The sequence below is a fragment of the Halichoerus grypus genome, chromosome 7 (assembly GCF_964656455.1).
Source record: "Halichoerus grypus chromosome 7, mHalGry1.hap1.1, whole genome shotgun sequence".
Classification (NCBI taxonomy): domain Eukaryota; kingdom Metazoa; phylum Chordata; class Mammalia; order Carnivora; family Phocidae; genus Halichoerus; species Halichoerus grypus.
Genome location: NC_135718.1, coordinates 55,740,630 through 55,757,383, shown reverse-complemented (window position 1 = coordinate 55,757,383; position 16,754 = coordinate 55,740,630). Strand labels below are relative to the sequence as shown.

General features: G+C 54.7%; 1 protein-coding gene across 1 annotated transcript in view; it reads left to right on the top strand.

Annotated features, from left to right (window-relative positions):
* Nucleotides 1–765: 765 nt before the first annotated feature.
* The window catches only part of HK1 (hexokinase 1), a 62,460-nt gene continuing 46,471 nt past the window's right edge, over nt 766–16,754 (top strand). Inside the window, exon 1 of the mRNA XM_036113802.2 lies at nt 766–956. Coding sequence (XP_035969695.1) covers nt 894–956 — 63 coding nt within the window. The 5' untranslated portion in view covers nt 766–893. The remainder of the gene's footprint in view (nt 957–16,754) is intronic.

Sequence of the window (16,754 nt, the reverse complement as noted above, 5' to 3'; positions counted from 1 at the left end):
GGCGTGAGCCCTCGGGAGAGCGGCAGGAACCAGTGACTCCGGGGCCTGCGCTGTGGGGCGTCGCTCTCGATTTAGCAACACAAATCCGCCTGCCGGAGATTAAGCCGGGCGAGCCGGGTTAGGGGTGATGCACTGTCCGGAGGACGCAGCCGGGGCTCGGCGCTCTGCCCGGCGGACCCGCAGGAGCCGGCCGGAGCGAGGATCGGGTGCGAGGACCGCGCAGCCTCCCGCCTCTCGCCTCCTCCGGCCCAGGCCCAGCTCGCTTTGCACGCCCACTTCTGCACCCGCCTCCGGCGTCTCCCCATCCGCGGAACTCCCGAGGGCGAGCTTCATTTTCCCGCGAAGGGGGCCGCCCCCCCACAGGCCACTCCGGCCGGCAGCCGGCCCTCCTCGGGGGCTGCTCGTCCCGCCCGAGTCGGGCGGCGCCTCCTCCCGCGCTCCGCGCGCGTCCGCCCGGCCGGGCGCCGCCACGCGCGACCCTGCGCGCCCGAGCGAGCCTCCCGCCCTCGCGCCGGCTCCCTACGTGGGGGACGTGCCGGGAGATGCCGGCCCGTGGGGGATTTCGCAGCGCCGCCGCCCCCTTTCCGGCGCGGGAGGGAGCGGCTGCCGCGCCCCCCCGCCCGGGCCCGGACGCCGCCGCCTGGCGCTGCAGAGGCGGGCGGCAGCCAATGGGCGCCGAGGAGGTGGGCCGGCTGGCGGCTGTCACCCTGCCGGGGACGGGAGCGCGGAGCCGGGGAGCGCGCGAGCCACCGCCTCCCGGGCCTTGGGGGTGGAGCCGCGGCTGGAGGAGGAGGAGGAGCCGCCGAGCAGCCGCCCGAGGACCACTGCTCGCCCGGGCTGCGGAGCACCGACGCCGGCCCCACGCCCGCCGCCCCGCGTCCGCCGCCGTCAGCATGATCGCCGCGCAGCTCCTGGCCTATTACTTCACCGAGCTGAAGGATGACCAAGTCAAAAAGGTGAGCCCCCGCGCGCGCCGCCGCCCGGCGCTCTGCCCGCAGCGTCGCATTCCGGCATCCGCTCGCCGCCGCCGCCTCCATCCCGCGCCCAGCCTCCCCCAGGCCGGCACTGCTTGGACTGCAGGGCGGGAGAAGCCTTCGCCCTGCGATTCTGCCCGGGATTGTGTGTGTGGTGGGGGGAAGACCCCCGAGACCGGGCTGCGTGCTGCAGTGTCCTTGAGCCGGGCTGTGGATGTCAGACGGGCCCCCGGGCCACGCGGGGAGGCGCCTGAGCCCGGGGACCGGTGGGTCGGTCCGCAGGGCCTGTTCCGAAGGTTCTGAGCGCCGTGGGCGGAGGAGTGATTACAGAGATGGTGGGGAGCTGAGTGCGCAGCAGGCGGGGGTGCCGGCTGGAGGCCGGGCATCCCATATTTGGGGTTCCCCGCGGAGGGCGCCGGGTGTCCCGGAGAAGCTCTCACCCCAGCTCTACCCTCTGTTGCGGCTGCCCCTTAATCTGGGGACAGGGTGACCCGCCCGGCTTCCCGGAACGGGGAGGGGTGCGGAGGCCACCGGAAACTTTGCTCATAGGCCTCAGGTCCGGAGCGGCATGTCTGAATGGAATTTTTTATTCCTCTACGTGACTGCTCTCTTAAACTGTAATTTCCAGCCAGCGCAGGGAGCTTAAATAAGAGACTGGTGTTTTGAGTCGGATGGAGGCCTTCACATGTATGCCTGTGACATGTGTGTACTCGCACAGGGACGCATCTCCCTACCCTAAGGGGTTGCTGCCTTGGACATCTGTCTAGCAGAAAATACTGTCCACTGGTAGGTCTTAAAGGTGTATCTCTCCCTTATGCCAGCCCTGCCACCATGTTTTTAAGGAACAGCCTAGGTGGTGAGGAAGAGCGCCCATTTTACCAGTCCGAGGCCTGGCACGGGCTCCTGACCCACCCACACCCAGCATGGGTGACGGGAGGACTGCTGGAGTAAGCTGGGGTGGACAGTGAACCTGACTGTGGAGTTCAGACGAGGGAAGTACCCACAGGTGAGAGGCAGGAGCGTAAAGCCACAGGATGTTCACTCAGTTCTCTTCCTATCCACCTAGGACAACCCCCTCTGGCACACTAGGAAGTAGGCCTGCTGCGGGCAGTGACCTCATCAAGGTCACCCGGTGAGTTAGAGGCAGAGCTAGGGCGGGTCTCTCCCTCCCTCCCCTGGGAACCCGGGCTCCTACTGGAAGTCAGCTGAGGGGGAGGTGCTGAGACAAAGGCCCTGGGGATGCTGCTTGGATCCTGGGTCCTGTGCTGAGTGGGGACCTGAGTAGGGCAATTAGGAGACAGGCCTGGAAATCTGCCACCGCCCCTCATAGCTAGGAGCAACAGTGACTTTAGAGTTGTCCCACTGTGGGACTCCTGCTCACTGCCAGGCAGCACGTGGAGCTTCCTCTGGCCACTGAGCTCAGGAGCTGTGCCTGCCTCCAGGTACATTTCACGTTCTCCTCAGTGGTGGGGTGTGCCGTTGATGTTCTTCCCATTTCCAGTGGGGAATTTCGGCTACAGATGAGTTCACTGTCCTTCCCCTGCATGTGGCGCACACTGTAGCTCAAGACAGCAGATCCCTGGGATGGGGGACCCAGATGACCCTTCTAAGCTTCCACTGGCCATACTCGCCATCACCTGTGTGGCCTCCAGGGCCTATGTTGGGTTGAGGTTTGGACTGTACTCAGTAAGAATTGTTTTATCAGGCACTCAGTGTTGACTGTGGCCTCCCTCGAATTCTGTCCACCAGGCTCCCCGAGGCATCTGGGTGTGTGACTTCTGATTCAATTGGTCGTCCTCAAATCCCTTCTGCTCTGAGATTGGGATCCTGGCATTCCCTCCCCACCCTCTGCTGGCCTCAGAACATTGCTGGAGGAGGGTCTTGAGGCCAGAACTTCCACCACATATTATTATTGGCCACGGAGAGTTTTAAGGACGAGATGGCTTTCTTGCACACCACTGGGGACCATCTTAAACTGCTTTCTATGGGGGGTGTGTGTGTGTGTATTCCCGCCAGAGGATCACCTCGGTCTGCATTATGGGCTACGTGGCATTGCCATCCATGGGTGTGGTCACCAGGAAGCTTCCTGGGCCTCCTGAGAGCCTAGTGGACACGCGTTCCAGTGGCCTAGTCAGCTTTCCCCACCGCCACCTTGCAGAAGCTGGGGGACTGCATCTTCTCTCTTGGAACTCAAGACTTGGTAGAGAGCAGTCCTTTCTACCCACTGCTTGCTGTGAAAAGCCTGGGTGGGGCTGCAGGACTGCAAGGCCTGTTCTTCTTGCCGAAATTGGGCCCTCCCTGCGACCCAGTGGGGACCCAGTGAGGCTAGCCCCCCGCCTGCCTACCCAGCCAGCGTGGGTAGCCATGATGAGTCAGCCCTTCAGCCCTAGGCAGGCTCTGGGGCTCTGGAGACAGCCCTGGCACCCCCCACTAACCTTCATTCATTTTCTTGCCTTCTGGCCTGGGGATAGGAGGAAGGAAGATGGGATGGTGCCAGGGAAGGTTTCTTCGGGATTGCTCAGGATACAGAAGCGATCATGAAACGGGTTATCATTTCTCTCTCCATTGCCTATAAGACATGTCACTAATTCAATTTCATAAATATATCCGGGGTTGAAACAGGCCAAGTGCCTGGCTACCCGGTGTGGAGCCCCATTTACCAGACTGTCCCTTCATGATATTGGGTAATGGGGTGCTGGGAAAAGCGTGTCCTGGCATTAGACTGAAATAAGTACAAGACATATTTTCCTTTTACTCTCCTAGTGCTTTCAGCAGGAAAGGGAAGGCATGTGTGTGTTTGTGAAAGATCCCATTCATCAGAATCCCAGACATCTACTAGTTCTGCAGCTAGAGACTGGGTCCTTTGACCTCCAAGTAACTTTTAACAGGCCTGTCATCTTGCCTGCTTCTTCTGCTTGGCTTCGCTGTTAGGAGCCTGGAGGAGGGTGACGGTGTGCATAGTGCTTTGTTTGGGAGAGAAAGAGGAGTCCAGCAAGGTGAGAACTTGGCCTCTTAAGAAGGACTAGCTTCCCGGGGCGCCTGGCTGGCTCAGTCAGTAGAGCATGCGACTCTCCATCTCAGGGTTGTGAGTTTGAGCCCCACACTGTGTTTGGAGATTACTTAAAAATAAAATCTTAAAAAAAAAAAAAAAAGGGAGAACTAGCTTCCTTTCCTCTAAGTTTGTCAGAATGGTGACTAGTGGGTTATCTCTGAGTGGGATTCCCCGTGACCCTAAGTAATCTCCACTAGCAGGTGAACAAACAGGTGCGATTTGTCCGACAGCTGAACTCAGGAGTACTGGGCCCAGGCAGGTGGGGGAGAGTATGCTTAGCAGTTAAAGGGCTACCCACGGTTTATTTTCTCAGAGCTCATGTGTCCCAGCTGCAAAAGCAAGCATAAAAAATTGCCCTTTCCTTATTGATCAGGGGTGAGGGAGAGGAGGGTTAGAAAATTATGAAAAATACCTCAGATACCTTTAGATGTGGTGTTACACAAATGTCCAGGAAGAGCCTCACTTCTTGGTGAATCTTCATCTCGTAATCCTCATCCCTGCTACTTCAGATGTCTTCGGAGTTCTCCCCCCCCAAGAGAAGCCCCAGCTGATGATAACCCGTTTCATGATCGCTTCATTTGGTTTGATAATTTGGGACCTTCGTGAGGGAATAAACTGGGAAACCGGGTGGGTATGAGGGACTTTCACATCTGGCCATGCTCTGCCGTCCTCCTACGCTCCTGCTGTTTTCTGGAGATGGCATGGGCAGCCTTCTCCAAAAGAGACTGATTTGGTACTGTCTCCGCGTGTGTCTGCAGTCAGGGATTCCTGCTGGGTAGAATTAGCCCCTGAGTCCGCTCTGAGCATGCCTGAGGACGCCCCTGCAGACAGCGGGGCAGCCATACCCCTCCGAGGCCCGGAAGCAGTCATGGGCAGACTGCTGGCACCTGCTTATTGCTTTGAGGACCTTTAGAATCCAGTCTGGTCATGGGAACTCAGTAGTGTCTTTGGAAGACGTTTGAGTCCTTTATTATGTGCACAGGGCTGTGCGAGGCTGGGGTGACAACTATAGACTTGGTAGACATGATCCCTGTTCCCCTGGAGCATAAGTTATGATTTGCTGTCTTATGATAAGTGCAAAGCACAGAATGCCCTCGCAGCTAGGGGCCAGGGGTCAGGTCATGGGTGGGAAATCACTTGCTCAGGAGTGGCTTAAAGCCAGGCTCTAGGTGGACAAATGGGAATATTATACTTAGAAACTTTGTGAGGGAGAGTCAGATGGATAGTTCTCAAAATGTAGTTTGCTCTCTCTTTAATGGCTTGTTATCTCTGAGCATCCCAGTACCGTTTCTGGCTGTCTTATCAGATATCAAGTGTGTGTGTGTGTGTGTGTGTGTGTGTATGTGTGCACGTGCGCATGCGCCTGTCTAACAATACACACAAGTGTACAACATGCTTGTGTGTGTGTATGCTTTCAAAAACCTCCTGAGAGGTTGTGAGGACAGGAAGTAGTATTCCTGAGTGTCCCAGAGCAGCGCCTCCCCTGGGCATCCCCCCGCCTGCCCTTTGTGCTGCAGACCCAAGGCAGGGATTTTATTCCTCATTTAGAAACAGGGACTGGAGGTCCCATGGAGAGAGACATGGTTTTCTCAAGGTCTAAGACAACCTGGAATGGGGTCCAATGGGCTCTTCTTACTCCTTCTGCTTCTTTCCTCTAGAAGAAAAATCCATCTTTGTTGATTTTAATGATTTAACTTGGAATCTATATTCTCTCCCCCACAAGTCAATATGTAGGAGTCAAATTTTATTACGAAATATCTGAGGTGCATAAAAATGAGATTTGAGATTAACATTAACAAACACCTGTGTACCCACCACTCAAGCCTGAGAAGTTACAGTTACAATTACATTAGAGAAGACTGGAAGCCCTGCATTCCCATCTTCTGTCCCATTCTGTTTCTCCTTCCAGAGAGCGCCTCTGTCTTGTTTTAGATGTTTCTTATTTCCATGCATGTTTTTATGCCTTTATTACATAGCATGTATCTATAAACAGTGTGTAGTGTTACTTTATGTGGTTGTAAGCTTTTGTAAATGATGCTATACTCTATGTATCCTTCTGCAATTTGCCTTTTCTACCTCAGCGATCTATCTTCAGGGTTTTTCCATGTTGATCCATACACCTGTGTTTCATCAATTTAAACTGCTGCATGCTCTTACATTGTGTGGATATACCACAATGTATAATTTATCTATTGTTTTGATGGGGATTTGGGTTTCTGATGTTTCACATTACAAACAGTGCCACTGTGATTCTTCTCACGTAGACATGCGCGTTGCTCTGGGCTCTGGGCTGTCCATCTGGGATGGAACTGCTGGGCAGAGGAGTGTGTGCATCTTCCCATTTTCCAGATTTTGTCAAATTGCCATCCCCCGGGGGTCCTGCCACTTCATACTTCCATCAGAAGTTTGTACAGGTTCCTCTTGTCCCACACTAACCCTCGGGACGGTCAAACCTGTAACATGTTTTAGTAGATAATTTTTTTATAAAGATTTTATTTATTTATTTGTCAGGGAGAGAGATTGAGAGAGCGAGCGCACACACACAAGCAGGGGCAGCAGGCAGAGGGAGAGGGAGAAGCAGGCTTCCCGCTGAGCAAGGAGCCCGATGTGGGACTCGATCCCAGGACCCTGGGATCCTGACCTGAGCTGAAGGCAGACGCTTCACCGACTGAGCCACCCAGGCATCCCAAGTAGATAATTTTAAAGAGTCTCTTTCTTCCCAGTCATTTCCATTCACATTACAGCACTCGAGCTTAGTTTAAAATTAGCCATTTCCTCATTTACCATATCAAGCAGAGCCCTTGTGAGGTTGACAGCTCTCGTTGAGAGCCGTGCCAGCCCCATTGACTGCTGCTGGGACGCGTGCACACTCCCGAGGAGGGGGAGTAGGCACAGGGAAAGGCGGGGAGGGCTCTCTGTGGCCCCCCGTGCTCCAGTGTGGGAATCCGTTGCACTTTTCCGGGAATTAAAACATGCACGTGGGCTTCTGCCCGCACACCCTTTCCCTTCCTGGGTGGAGCCAGGCGCGGCTGGCTTATCAGTCCCCTAAATGTGCCCGCCTCTGTTAGAGGACGCTCAGGCCCGCAGCCTCCCTGACTATCTTCCGTAAAAGGAGAGGGTGACCGTGCCCCACTGCAGGACAACTGAAATGCGAAGTGTGCAGCCCAGCCATTTGCAAACCGAGGTCCCTGCTCCGGGGCGGAAAATGTTGGATCTTGTGTTCGTCTGATTCCAGGCTTGGTTACAGGCCACAGACGCTGACACCTGAAGGGCACCTCGGAGGGACATAGAATGCCGACTAGGGGCCTTTCTTTCCTAACACAGGTCTTATTTCATCATCAGTATTTCTTCATGGAATGCCTGTCACATTCACCGCTGAGTACTGTGCTGAAGGCGATGCATCCCCACAACGCCCCTGTGCGGGGGGTACTGTTATGATCTCCACTTTTGGAGAAAGACCCCGAGGCTCAGATAGGAAACAGAAGAGCCCCGTTATTTTTTTAGTGGAGGTATAATACTCACAGTGTAAAACTCACCATTTTAAAGTGTACAGAGTGGCTTCAAGTACATTCACAAGGTTGTGCAACCATTACCACCATCTAATTCCAGAACATTTTCATCACCCCCAAAAGAAACCCCGTACCCATTAAGCAGATAGTCCCCATCCCACCCTCACCCCAGCCCCTGGCATCTACTGACCTACTTTCTTTTTTAAAAATGGATTTACCTCTTCTGGACATTTCATATAATTGGAATCATGCAGTATGTGGCCTTTGTGTCTGGTCTTTCACTGAGCACCATGGTTTCAAGGTTCGTCCATGCTGTAGCTTGGATCAGTCTGTCGTTGCTGAATAATATTTAGTTGTATCCGGATACCGTGGTATGTTTATGCATATGTCAGTTGATGGACATGGGGGTTATTTCCACTTTGGAATAATGTTGCTGAGACATTTGTGTGCATGTTTTTCCTGTGTGGACATATGCTTTCATTCCTCTTGGGCATATGCATAGGAGTGGCATTGCTGGGAGTCCCTGTCTTTATCCACCTGGAGAAAGGCACCGTCTCCATTTAGAAGCGAGGAAACAGAGACCCCCCCCCCCCCCAGGAAGGGGTGAAGTGACTTGTTGAAGACCACACAGTTCATTAGTAATAGGGACAACACTACCTGGTCCGCTGACTCAGAAACCCATGTTCTTCCCACCATACCACACCCAACCCCTCCCATTTTGTTGTTTAGGGAAACAGAGCCAAGGAGGTTGAGAGATGAGGCAGAGAGATGAGGACCTCCCCCTGCCCCCAGGTTCCCCAGACCTTTCTCTCCTTCCCCTTCCTCCCCATCCTCCCCATCCTCCCCAACACCAACACATTGGCTTTGCTTGCCCCCCTCCCCCCATGTCCCTCTACCTTTGTTCAGTGTTGACGAACTCCCTCCACTTGGGAAGGAAATTGGCCCAATAGTCATTTACAGTGAAATGTTAGGGATTTCCCATTTTTCAAATTTCTCCCTGTACTCTTTCTATTTGTCTTCCCCCCCCCCCCCCCGTCCTTGTTTGCATTTAAAAGAGGACCCCCACCGAGGGCAATGCCTAACCTGCAAGAAGAACCCCTAATGCTCTTGTAATGCCTAGTCCTGAAGATTGTTCTCTCCCGCAGCCTCTGCCTGGCTGCACTGTAAGCGGCTAGTTTCCTTGATTGGGGTTTGCCTTCAGCCCTGTTACTCGATCTGCCCTCATTTCTCTGGTGTCTCCTGGTGCCTTCTCTGATGTCTCTCTCGGTGGCTGGGATGAGTGGAGTAGGAGACCCAGGCCACTGTCGTCAAGGCACCATGTCACCTTTGCAAAGTTCTATTTACAACGTACTCTCACGTGCTCGATTTAGTTGAGTCCTTCCAGCCAACTTGGACGTAGGTATTTCTTCCTGCATCTTACATATGGGGCAGCTGAACCTCAGGAAATGAAATTGACATGATCTTGGTGGCCAGAAAGCGGTAGGACCAGGAGAGGAATTGCAGGTCTGTCTGACACCGGTGGGCAGATCTCACCGCCCCTGCAGAACGGACCGTGGTCCAGGGCTGCACGCTTCCAAAACAGTACAGGGCAGCAGCCTGCAGTAGAAACCATCACCCAAGGCTCCCAGACTGGGGATGCTAGAGCTATGCTGTCCAGAACAGTAGCCGCTAGCCGCACATGGCTACTGGGCACTTGAAATATGGTGAGTCTGATTTGAGATGTGCTCTTAAGTGTCAAGTACGCACAGGATTTCAAAGACTTTGTATAGCAAAAAGATATATAAACTATCATTAATCATTTTAAAAGCATTGTTTGCCTGTGGGAATAATATTTTGGATATATTGGGTTAAGTACAATGTTATTAAAATTAATTTCACCTGTTTTTCTTTTTATTTATTTATTTTTTTAAAAAGATTTTTATTTATTTGAGAGAGAGAGAGAGAATGAGAGAGAGAGAGAGAGAGAGAGAGCATGAGAGGGGGGAGGGTCAGAGGGAGAAGCAGACTCCCCGCTGAGCAGGGAGCCCGATGTGGGGCTTGATCCCAGGACCCTGGGACCATGACCTGAGCCGAAGGCAGACGCTTAACCGACTGAGCCACCCAAGTGCCCCTCACCTGTTTTTCTTTTTAAAAAACATGTGGCTACTAGAAAGTTTAAAATTACATATGTGGCTTGCATTATGTTTCTGTTGGACAGAGCTCTGCTAGACAGTGAATTTTATGGCTAAAGTTTGGGCAGAGGCACTCTGCATTGAAAGCAGTGGGTTCTTCTGGGTCCTTGGGCTTCAGTGTCCTCATCCGTAAGACTAGGAGGCTGGGATCCATTATCTCTAACAGATTCTTCTAGCTTGAGCAGTGTGGTGGTGGCCAGCGAGCTGTCTGGGCCTCAGTTTCCTTATTTGTCAGATGGGGTGGATGATTCCTGCCTTGCCGTCTGCTCATTTATCCAGTTAGCGAAGGGATGTGGAAACACTCGGAGAGCATAGGGAACTGTATGAATGCCGGGACACACCTTTAGGCACCGCGAGAGGCTCAGCGAGGGAGAGTAATCCAGAGAGGGAGGAAGAAGAGTAATCCACGGTGTCTGGAGCTCCTGTGCCCTGTATGAGGGCCAGAGGGCAGTTTTCTTTGTTGCTGTTTTGCTCATGGAAGTGACTTGCCCAAGGTGATGGGGGCAGAGTCAGTGTAGCTGGAGGAGGACTGAGGGCTTTGGATTTCTCGCCAGGTCTACTCGCACCACTGCACTGTTTGCACCCCAGGGCGTTAGGGTCTGATTGTCTCATAGTGAAAGCCAAACTGCACTTTGGAGACTCTCTTCTCTCTTGGCTGGAGGTACCTGGGACACTGGGAACTGTGAGTCTGGAGGCTGGCCCCAGCACAGGAGGCTGAGAATTAAGCTTGTTGTTCTTGCCCTGCCACATTCCAGGGCGGTTCTGTTCCCCTTGAGGCCACTGGGTACCTCCTTTATTTTTAGCTAGTTCAGTGTACAGCTTTGTTCTCGTCCTGGGCGGCAGCTTGGTCTCTCTCACCAGCCAGGAAGCGCCTGTTATGGGGTATTAGTGCATACCAAGGTCGCCAGGAGGACCTTGGGCATGACCTCAAGGCCTTACACGGTTCTCCTAGCAAGAGGATTCTGGGGAACTAGGGGAGGAGTGTCGAGTTTGGAGTCTTGAGCGGGAGCCACACCGGTTGCTGGGTGCTTGGGGTCCCTCACTTGATTTCATGGCCCCAGCTTCCTCCTGTGTAAGATGCAGTCCCTGCGCCCCGCTGCAAGTCAGGGCAGGTGGATGCGCCCAGCATGGGCCCTGTCTCTGCTTAACATCTCCCTTCCCCAGACCTCAGTTTCTCATCAAGAGCGGGGATCCCATTTTCCTCCTGATTTGTTGTGAGTACAAAGTGTCAAATGGATAATCTGTGGTGCCCAGCCCATGCTCGTTGAAAGGGAGCTCGGAGCTCACAGTTAGAAGCATAAATAATGGTAGATAAGGGTGAAGAACCCTTTCCGGTCCCTGGGCTGCCTGAGGGGACGGACCTCCGTAAAGAGCCTGGGGAAAGGGAACCTCCCCTTACAATATTTTAACTTGCGGAAGGGGTCCTGTTTGCTCTGGTGATATTGGTGCACCCATCTTTCACTCGGGAGCCTCTAGAGTGGAATTCATCTTCCCAAACACATTTCCTCTGGAGGCTGTTAGGTATTTAGCAGTCTCTGGGAGGCCTGAAGAGTGGAGTGAGAATCACGGTTATCTGTAGGGCTCTGTGTCCTGATGGGCCTCAGCCTTGAGATGCAGATGTTGTGTGTGTGTGTGGGGGGGGGGTGGTTAGAGGACCAGAGAACGCCTGGAACACTCTGTCCCTCAGGGAGAGGCTGTTGGCCCCACGCAGGTCCCCAGGAGGCTGAAGTGAGGGGCTGGGCCATTCAGGGAAGAGGAGCGTCCTTATCTGAGCCAGCAAACCCTTCTGAGACCTCCCTGCCTAGGCGGCATCAGAGGCCTTCCCGCCCAGAAGCGCAGGCACTCAGCCCAGTGGAAAAGACACCCGGAGGGCTTTGCAGAGGACGCAAAAGGCCTGGAAGGCATGTCCCCTGTCCCCTGGGCGCTCACAGACTAGCTGGGGGCACAGATCATGTGTGTGTTGCTGCCGCTGCTGGGAGAGGCTCTCCCGCTGCCATGTGTCCACCGGAGCAAATTAATACCTACATAGTGACCACCGATGGCGGAGGGGATGTCGAGGAGAGGAGCAGCTGCTGTTGGGCGGGGCGGATCATGGCATGCCCCTCGGAGGAGGTGAGTCTGGAGGTGGACTTTGGGAGAAAGGAGGAGTGAGGCATGGAGAGGCCCTTTACAGGCTGAGCAAGCAGAGGGGTTGGTGGATCCATGAGGAAAGGCCTTTGGGGGTGAAGAACCATTGTTAGGGCCCCAGGCTGCCTGAGGGAAGGCAGGCTGGTGCTGGGATGGTGGCTCCCGTGGGGAACTCTGCAGGGTAAGGATGTCTCTTCCTGTGGCCACGAGGAGCTGAGCAGGAGCTGCTCCCCAGTTGCCAAGAACAGGACAGAAACACAGGTTCCTTGGGCCGCCGCCCATAGCAGTGAGGTGGGGCTGGGCACTGAGGAGCCTGGGCAGGCGGGAGGAGGGGCAGGAGGGGGGTTAGGCCAGCGCACACCACAGCAGGGCAGAGCCTTTGGGCTCAGTATGGTTTTGAACTTCCTTCCCGGGATTTTGTGAAGGGGGACAAGAACAGGTCAGACAGCTTGTGGCTGGTGGAGAGTGAAGAGGAGTGGCATGCTTTCTGCAAGGCGAGGGAGCCGTGCTGCCCGTAGAGTGGTGGGAGCTGTGGTCTTAATGCCACCCACATGCCCACATCTCCCGGGCCTAGGAGGGACCTGGCCTGGGTTCTCCCCGGCTGAGCGGGAAAGCTTGCAGAGGAAGAAGCACAGGACCAGGAACCAGGGAACTTGGTGTCTACCCCAGTTCTCTTGCTGACCAGTGGTCACCTTGGCCGTTTGAAGAACCTCTTTGGCCTCTGATTTTTCCTTAGGGCATTGGAAGTGATGGCACCATCACCACATCCCTGGACAGGATAGTTTGAGGACCACTGTGAAAGTGCTGTGCATAGTAGAGAGAGGCCTTTGTAGTTCAAGGTCATGTGAACACACCCCACGTTACAGATGGGAAAACCCAGGTGCCTACGGGATATCAAAGCCAGAGGCGGACACGGATGTCCGCGTTACCCTGTCCGTGCCTCATCATTGAACCAGGCAGGGTCCTGAGGAAATCTAAGTATGGTTCTTAGTGTGAGTCTTAAAGGCAGGTCCTGGAGAAAATAGGAAGGTGGGGTTAAGATTTCAAAGGAGAAAGTGTTTATGATTCCATTTTTCCCCTTCTCCCACCCCCCAGGTACGATTCCATTTTTGTAAAACAAACAAAAAAAGGCGAGCTCTGTATGTATGAGTGTTTAGGTAGAAAAACCATCCTAATCCATAAAGCTCTTTTTTTTTTTTTTTTTAAAGATTTTATTTATTTATTTGACAGAGAGAGAGAGATCACAAGTAGGCAGACAGGCAGGCAGAGGGAGAGGGAGAAGCAGGCTCACCGCTGAGCGGGGAGCCCGATGCGGGGCTCGATCCCAGCGTCCGATCCCAGGACGCTGGGATCAAGACCTGAGCTGAAGGCAGATGCTTAACCGACTGAGCCACCCAGGCGCCCCTAATCCATAAAGCTCTTAGCAGGGATTTCTCTGGAAAGACTGGGGGGGAGAAATTATACTTTTTACTTTTATGCATTTTTGTGTTGTGTGAACTTTTTAATAATAAGTGTATATTGCTTATTGTGACTATAGCTTCCTGTTAGTTAAAAAAAAAAAGAACAACCTAATAAAACAGAACAGTGTTTCAGAGGAATTTCGCCAGAGTCTTTAATTTGCCGTGGTTTTGGGCATATGGCTGCGCTGCCTTTAGTGGTCTCTTCTACAGAATGGGTCAGTAATGTTTGGTAATCAGTGCATTTCTCCTAGCTAAGTAAGTCAAGGACACGTGATTACCAGTTAGCCAGGGCACAGAGGGAGATGGCCTCCCTTTTGGTCATTTCGATGGGGGGGTGGGAAATGTTATTTGATGTTTACCTTGTTCTTGGCACATTCTTAAAATTCTCCCAGTAGCTGTCTGAGGTGAAAGCATTATTATCGCCTTTAACAGTGAGGAAGGCAAGACTCAGCCAGGTTAAGTAACTTGTCCAAAGCCACACAGCTACTAAATGGCAGATCCGAGGTTCAAACCCCGTTCTCTTCATCCACAGTCCCGTGTTCTTTCCAAGGCGTAAGGAGAAGCCCAGAATGAGGGCTTAGAAGACCTGGGATCTAGACCCGGCTGCCACTTCCAAACCATGAGACCTGGTGTGAGTCACGGGTCCCCGTGTCCTCGACTCTAAAACGGGGATAAGGCTGTCCTTCCTGCCTCCCTCCCCGGGTTGTGGTGGCGGAAGCTAACGTTCTTCGTGCCTGCCTCATGCCCGGCCGTGGCGTCCATGAGCTCATTTCATCTCTTTCTGTGACCTCCAGACGGGACAACGTGTGTGACAGTCCTGAGTATAAACGGCAGAGCCCTCGGCAGATGGCGAACTATTATCCAAGTGACACTCATCGGCCCGGTTCTCTCCTGAGTCAGCCTCCCTAAGAGAAGTGAATCCGATGTTGAAATCTCTGCCCTGTCCTGAAGCAAGAGTTTTCTTAACCCTCCACTGCCCGCCCCTCAGTTGTCTTGCGAGTAGAGCGTCTCCCGGGGGAAGTTCACTTGGAAGGCGGGCGCCGGGCACCTGCAGTCACCCCTGTGCCCTGCCTTGTTCTGGGGCCTCGCGGCGGACCCGAGAAGAGAAGGAGTGAAAAATTTCCATGGCCATGTCCCCGTCCACCGGGGGGGGGTGTCAAAATGCCCAGGTCACCAGGGGCAACCGTGCCTCCTGCCACAAGGGCGTGTTCCCTCGGGCATGTCCGGTCTTGAGTTGGTGTTTTGTGCCTGTTCTGTTGGGAGCAGGAGCGGGGGCTGAGGTCGGGCCCAGCGGTGTTCGCGTGCAGCCCAGTGCGGGCCCCTGGCCTCTCTCGCTAGCCCGACAGCTCTGAGCCAGAGGAGCTTGGTGGGGGGCCGTGCTCTCTCTTCCCGGGTCTCCTCCGGCCTCTGCCGTGGTCCAGCTTCGGGCGCGGCCGAGAGCTTCCAGGCCTTCCTGGTCTGCAGGAAGGCCAATCCAGGACAAGGGTTTGCACAGTATTAGGGCACCTTCCCTTCAGGGGCTGGGGAGAGGTGCCCGGAGCCGGGGCGGGGGTCCTTCTCAGTCTTGGCCTAGAGTCTGCGGGACCCAGCCCGCGGGGTGGTGTCCGGGAGCCTGGCACCTCCCCGTTTCCTTCCCAGTTGGCCCGGAGTCCTGCGTGCGTGTGTCAGACGCCACGTGCGAGAGGGAGCGGGGGGGGGGGGCGGGGGGGGGAGGGCGGGCTGAGGGTTCCTGTCACGGATTTCTGGGAGCTTCTGGCCTGTGACAGACCATCCGAAGGCTGAGGCTTGCGGCTTGCAGCCTCCGGAGGTGCTGTGGCCTCCGGTCACCAAACTGCAGAGGAAGGGGTTGGAGGCACAGGAGGGATCCTTGGGCACCAGCGTGCGGCCGAGCAGCAGCCCCTGTTTGCGCATGTGTCAGGGGAGGGCGGGGCGCAGGGAGGAGGGGCGCGATCTGAGACGCTGAGGAGAGGGGATAGAAATGGACAAGTTGAGAAGACCACAGACTTTGGCCAAACCCCCGGAGAGCAGAAGTTGTCCTTTCTCAGGGCTGCCTCCCTCTGCCGGCCTCGGCTCCTGGGCCTCTGGCCCCACCGAAGGGATAGCAGCTCTCCTGCTGGGCTCCTTGCAGGGCGCAGCCGCCCCGAGATGCGCAGCACGCGAGCAGGGGGGTTGGCCTGACACCCTCCCTCCCTCCCGCCAGCCACGACCCAGTCGCCTTTCCCAGGTGGACAGGGGCAGTGCGGCCAGCTGCCAGGCAGGGCTGGCCTGAACGAGGGGAGCGAGGCCCCTGGCTCGGTGAGGCGCTGGGCACTCTGGGCCCTTGGGAGTGTTCCACAAGTGTCCCCCACGTGGGCTTTGCACCTGTGTTTCCTGCGCCGCTCGACGGGCCCCAGTCCGTGTGCCGGCGACCCGCTGAGCCCTGCACCGGGCGCTGCCTGGAAGGCCAGCCCACCCCGGCCCAGCATCTGCGCTGGTTCAGAGGCCCCTCCTGAGCTCCCGAAGACCGGTGGAAAGGGCTCCCCGTGGCTTACTCTCTCATTCACATGAGATCCAGGAGGCCTCAGGCTCAGTTCCAGCTCGGCCCCAACTTATACCTTCTTTTTGGACCCCGTTTCCACATATCCTCTGAGAGGGGTTGTCCCACATAATGATTCATGAACTTGAACCAGGGGAGGAAAGCCTCGCCTCCAAAGATGCTTGGGGGCTGGCTTGTGTTCTGTGTCCCCAACCTGCTTCCTCCTTTGAGCTTCTAGGCTCTTTTAGGTTTTTTTCTCGGATCAGTGTCCCTGTGCTAACCTGCACCTTGAGTCAAGGGGCAGGATGGCTGTGGAGCTGCAGAGAGCCTTGGCTTTTCTAGAAGCTTCTTCCTGTCCAGCTGGAAAGCCTCAGCAGCTTTACTTGGGCTTGCCTTCCACAGAATAGGGGAACTGGTCTTCCCTGAGGGATGGGAACAATTGTAGGGAGCAGCGTTAGACTTGCAGGTATGAGACCTGACTCTCTTGGCTGTGTCTTTGAACTAATCGCTTTGCTTTGTGGAGCCTCAGTTTCTGCATCTGTAAAATGGGGATCAAGAGTGTGTCCCTGATAGGGTTGTTTTGAAGGTTAAATGACCTACTGGATATGAAAGCACTCGAGATACTGTGAGTCATAAGATAAATATAGAGTAGTATTCTAGCATTTAGTATGAATGAAATTCCTCTTTTGTACCAGGCAACCGGGTGAGTTCCTTTCCCTAGGGAACTCACATGTTTTATCAGAAGAGATAGACCCGTCAATAAACACCTCATGATGGAGGGTGGGGAACGTGATAGCAGAAGCATGTCCCAAATGCTAGAGTAGCAATGTGACATTTATTGATTTAGTGCATGGTCTTGCCCCTGCTCACCCATTCTGTCCCCAGCAGACAGCTCAATCTCACTGAAACACAAATCTCATTGTTGAATACTCGTCAAAGTCATCCC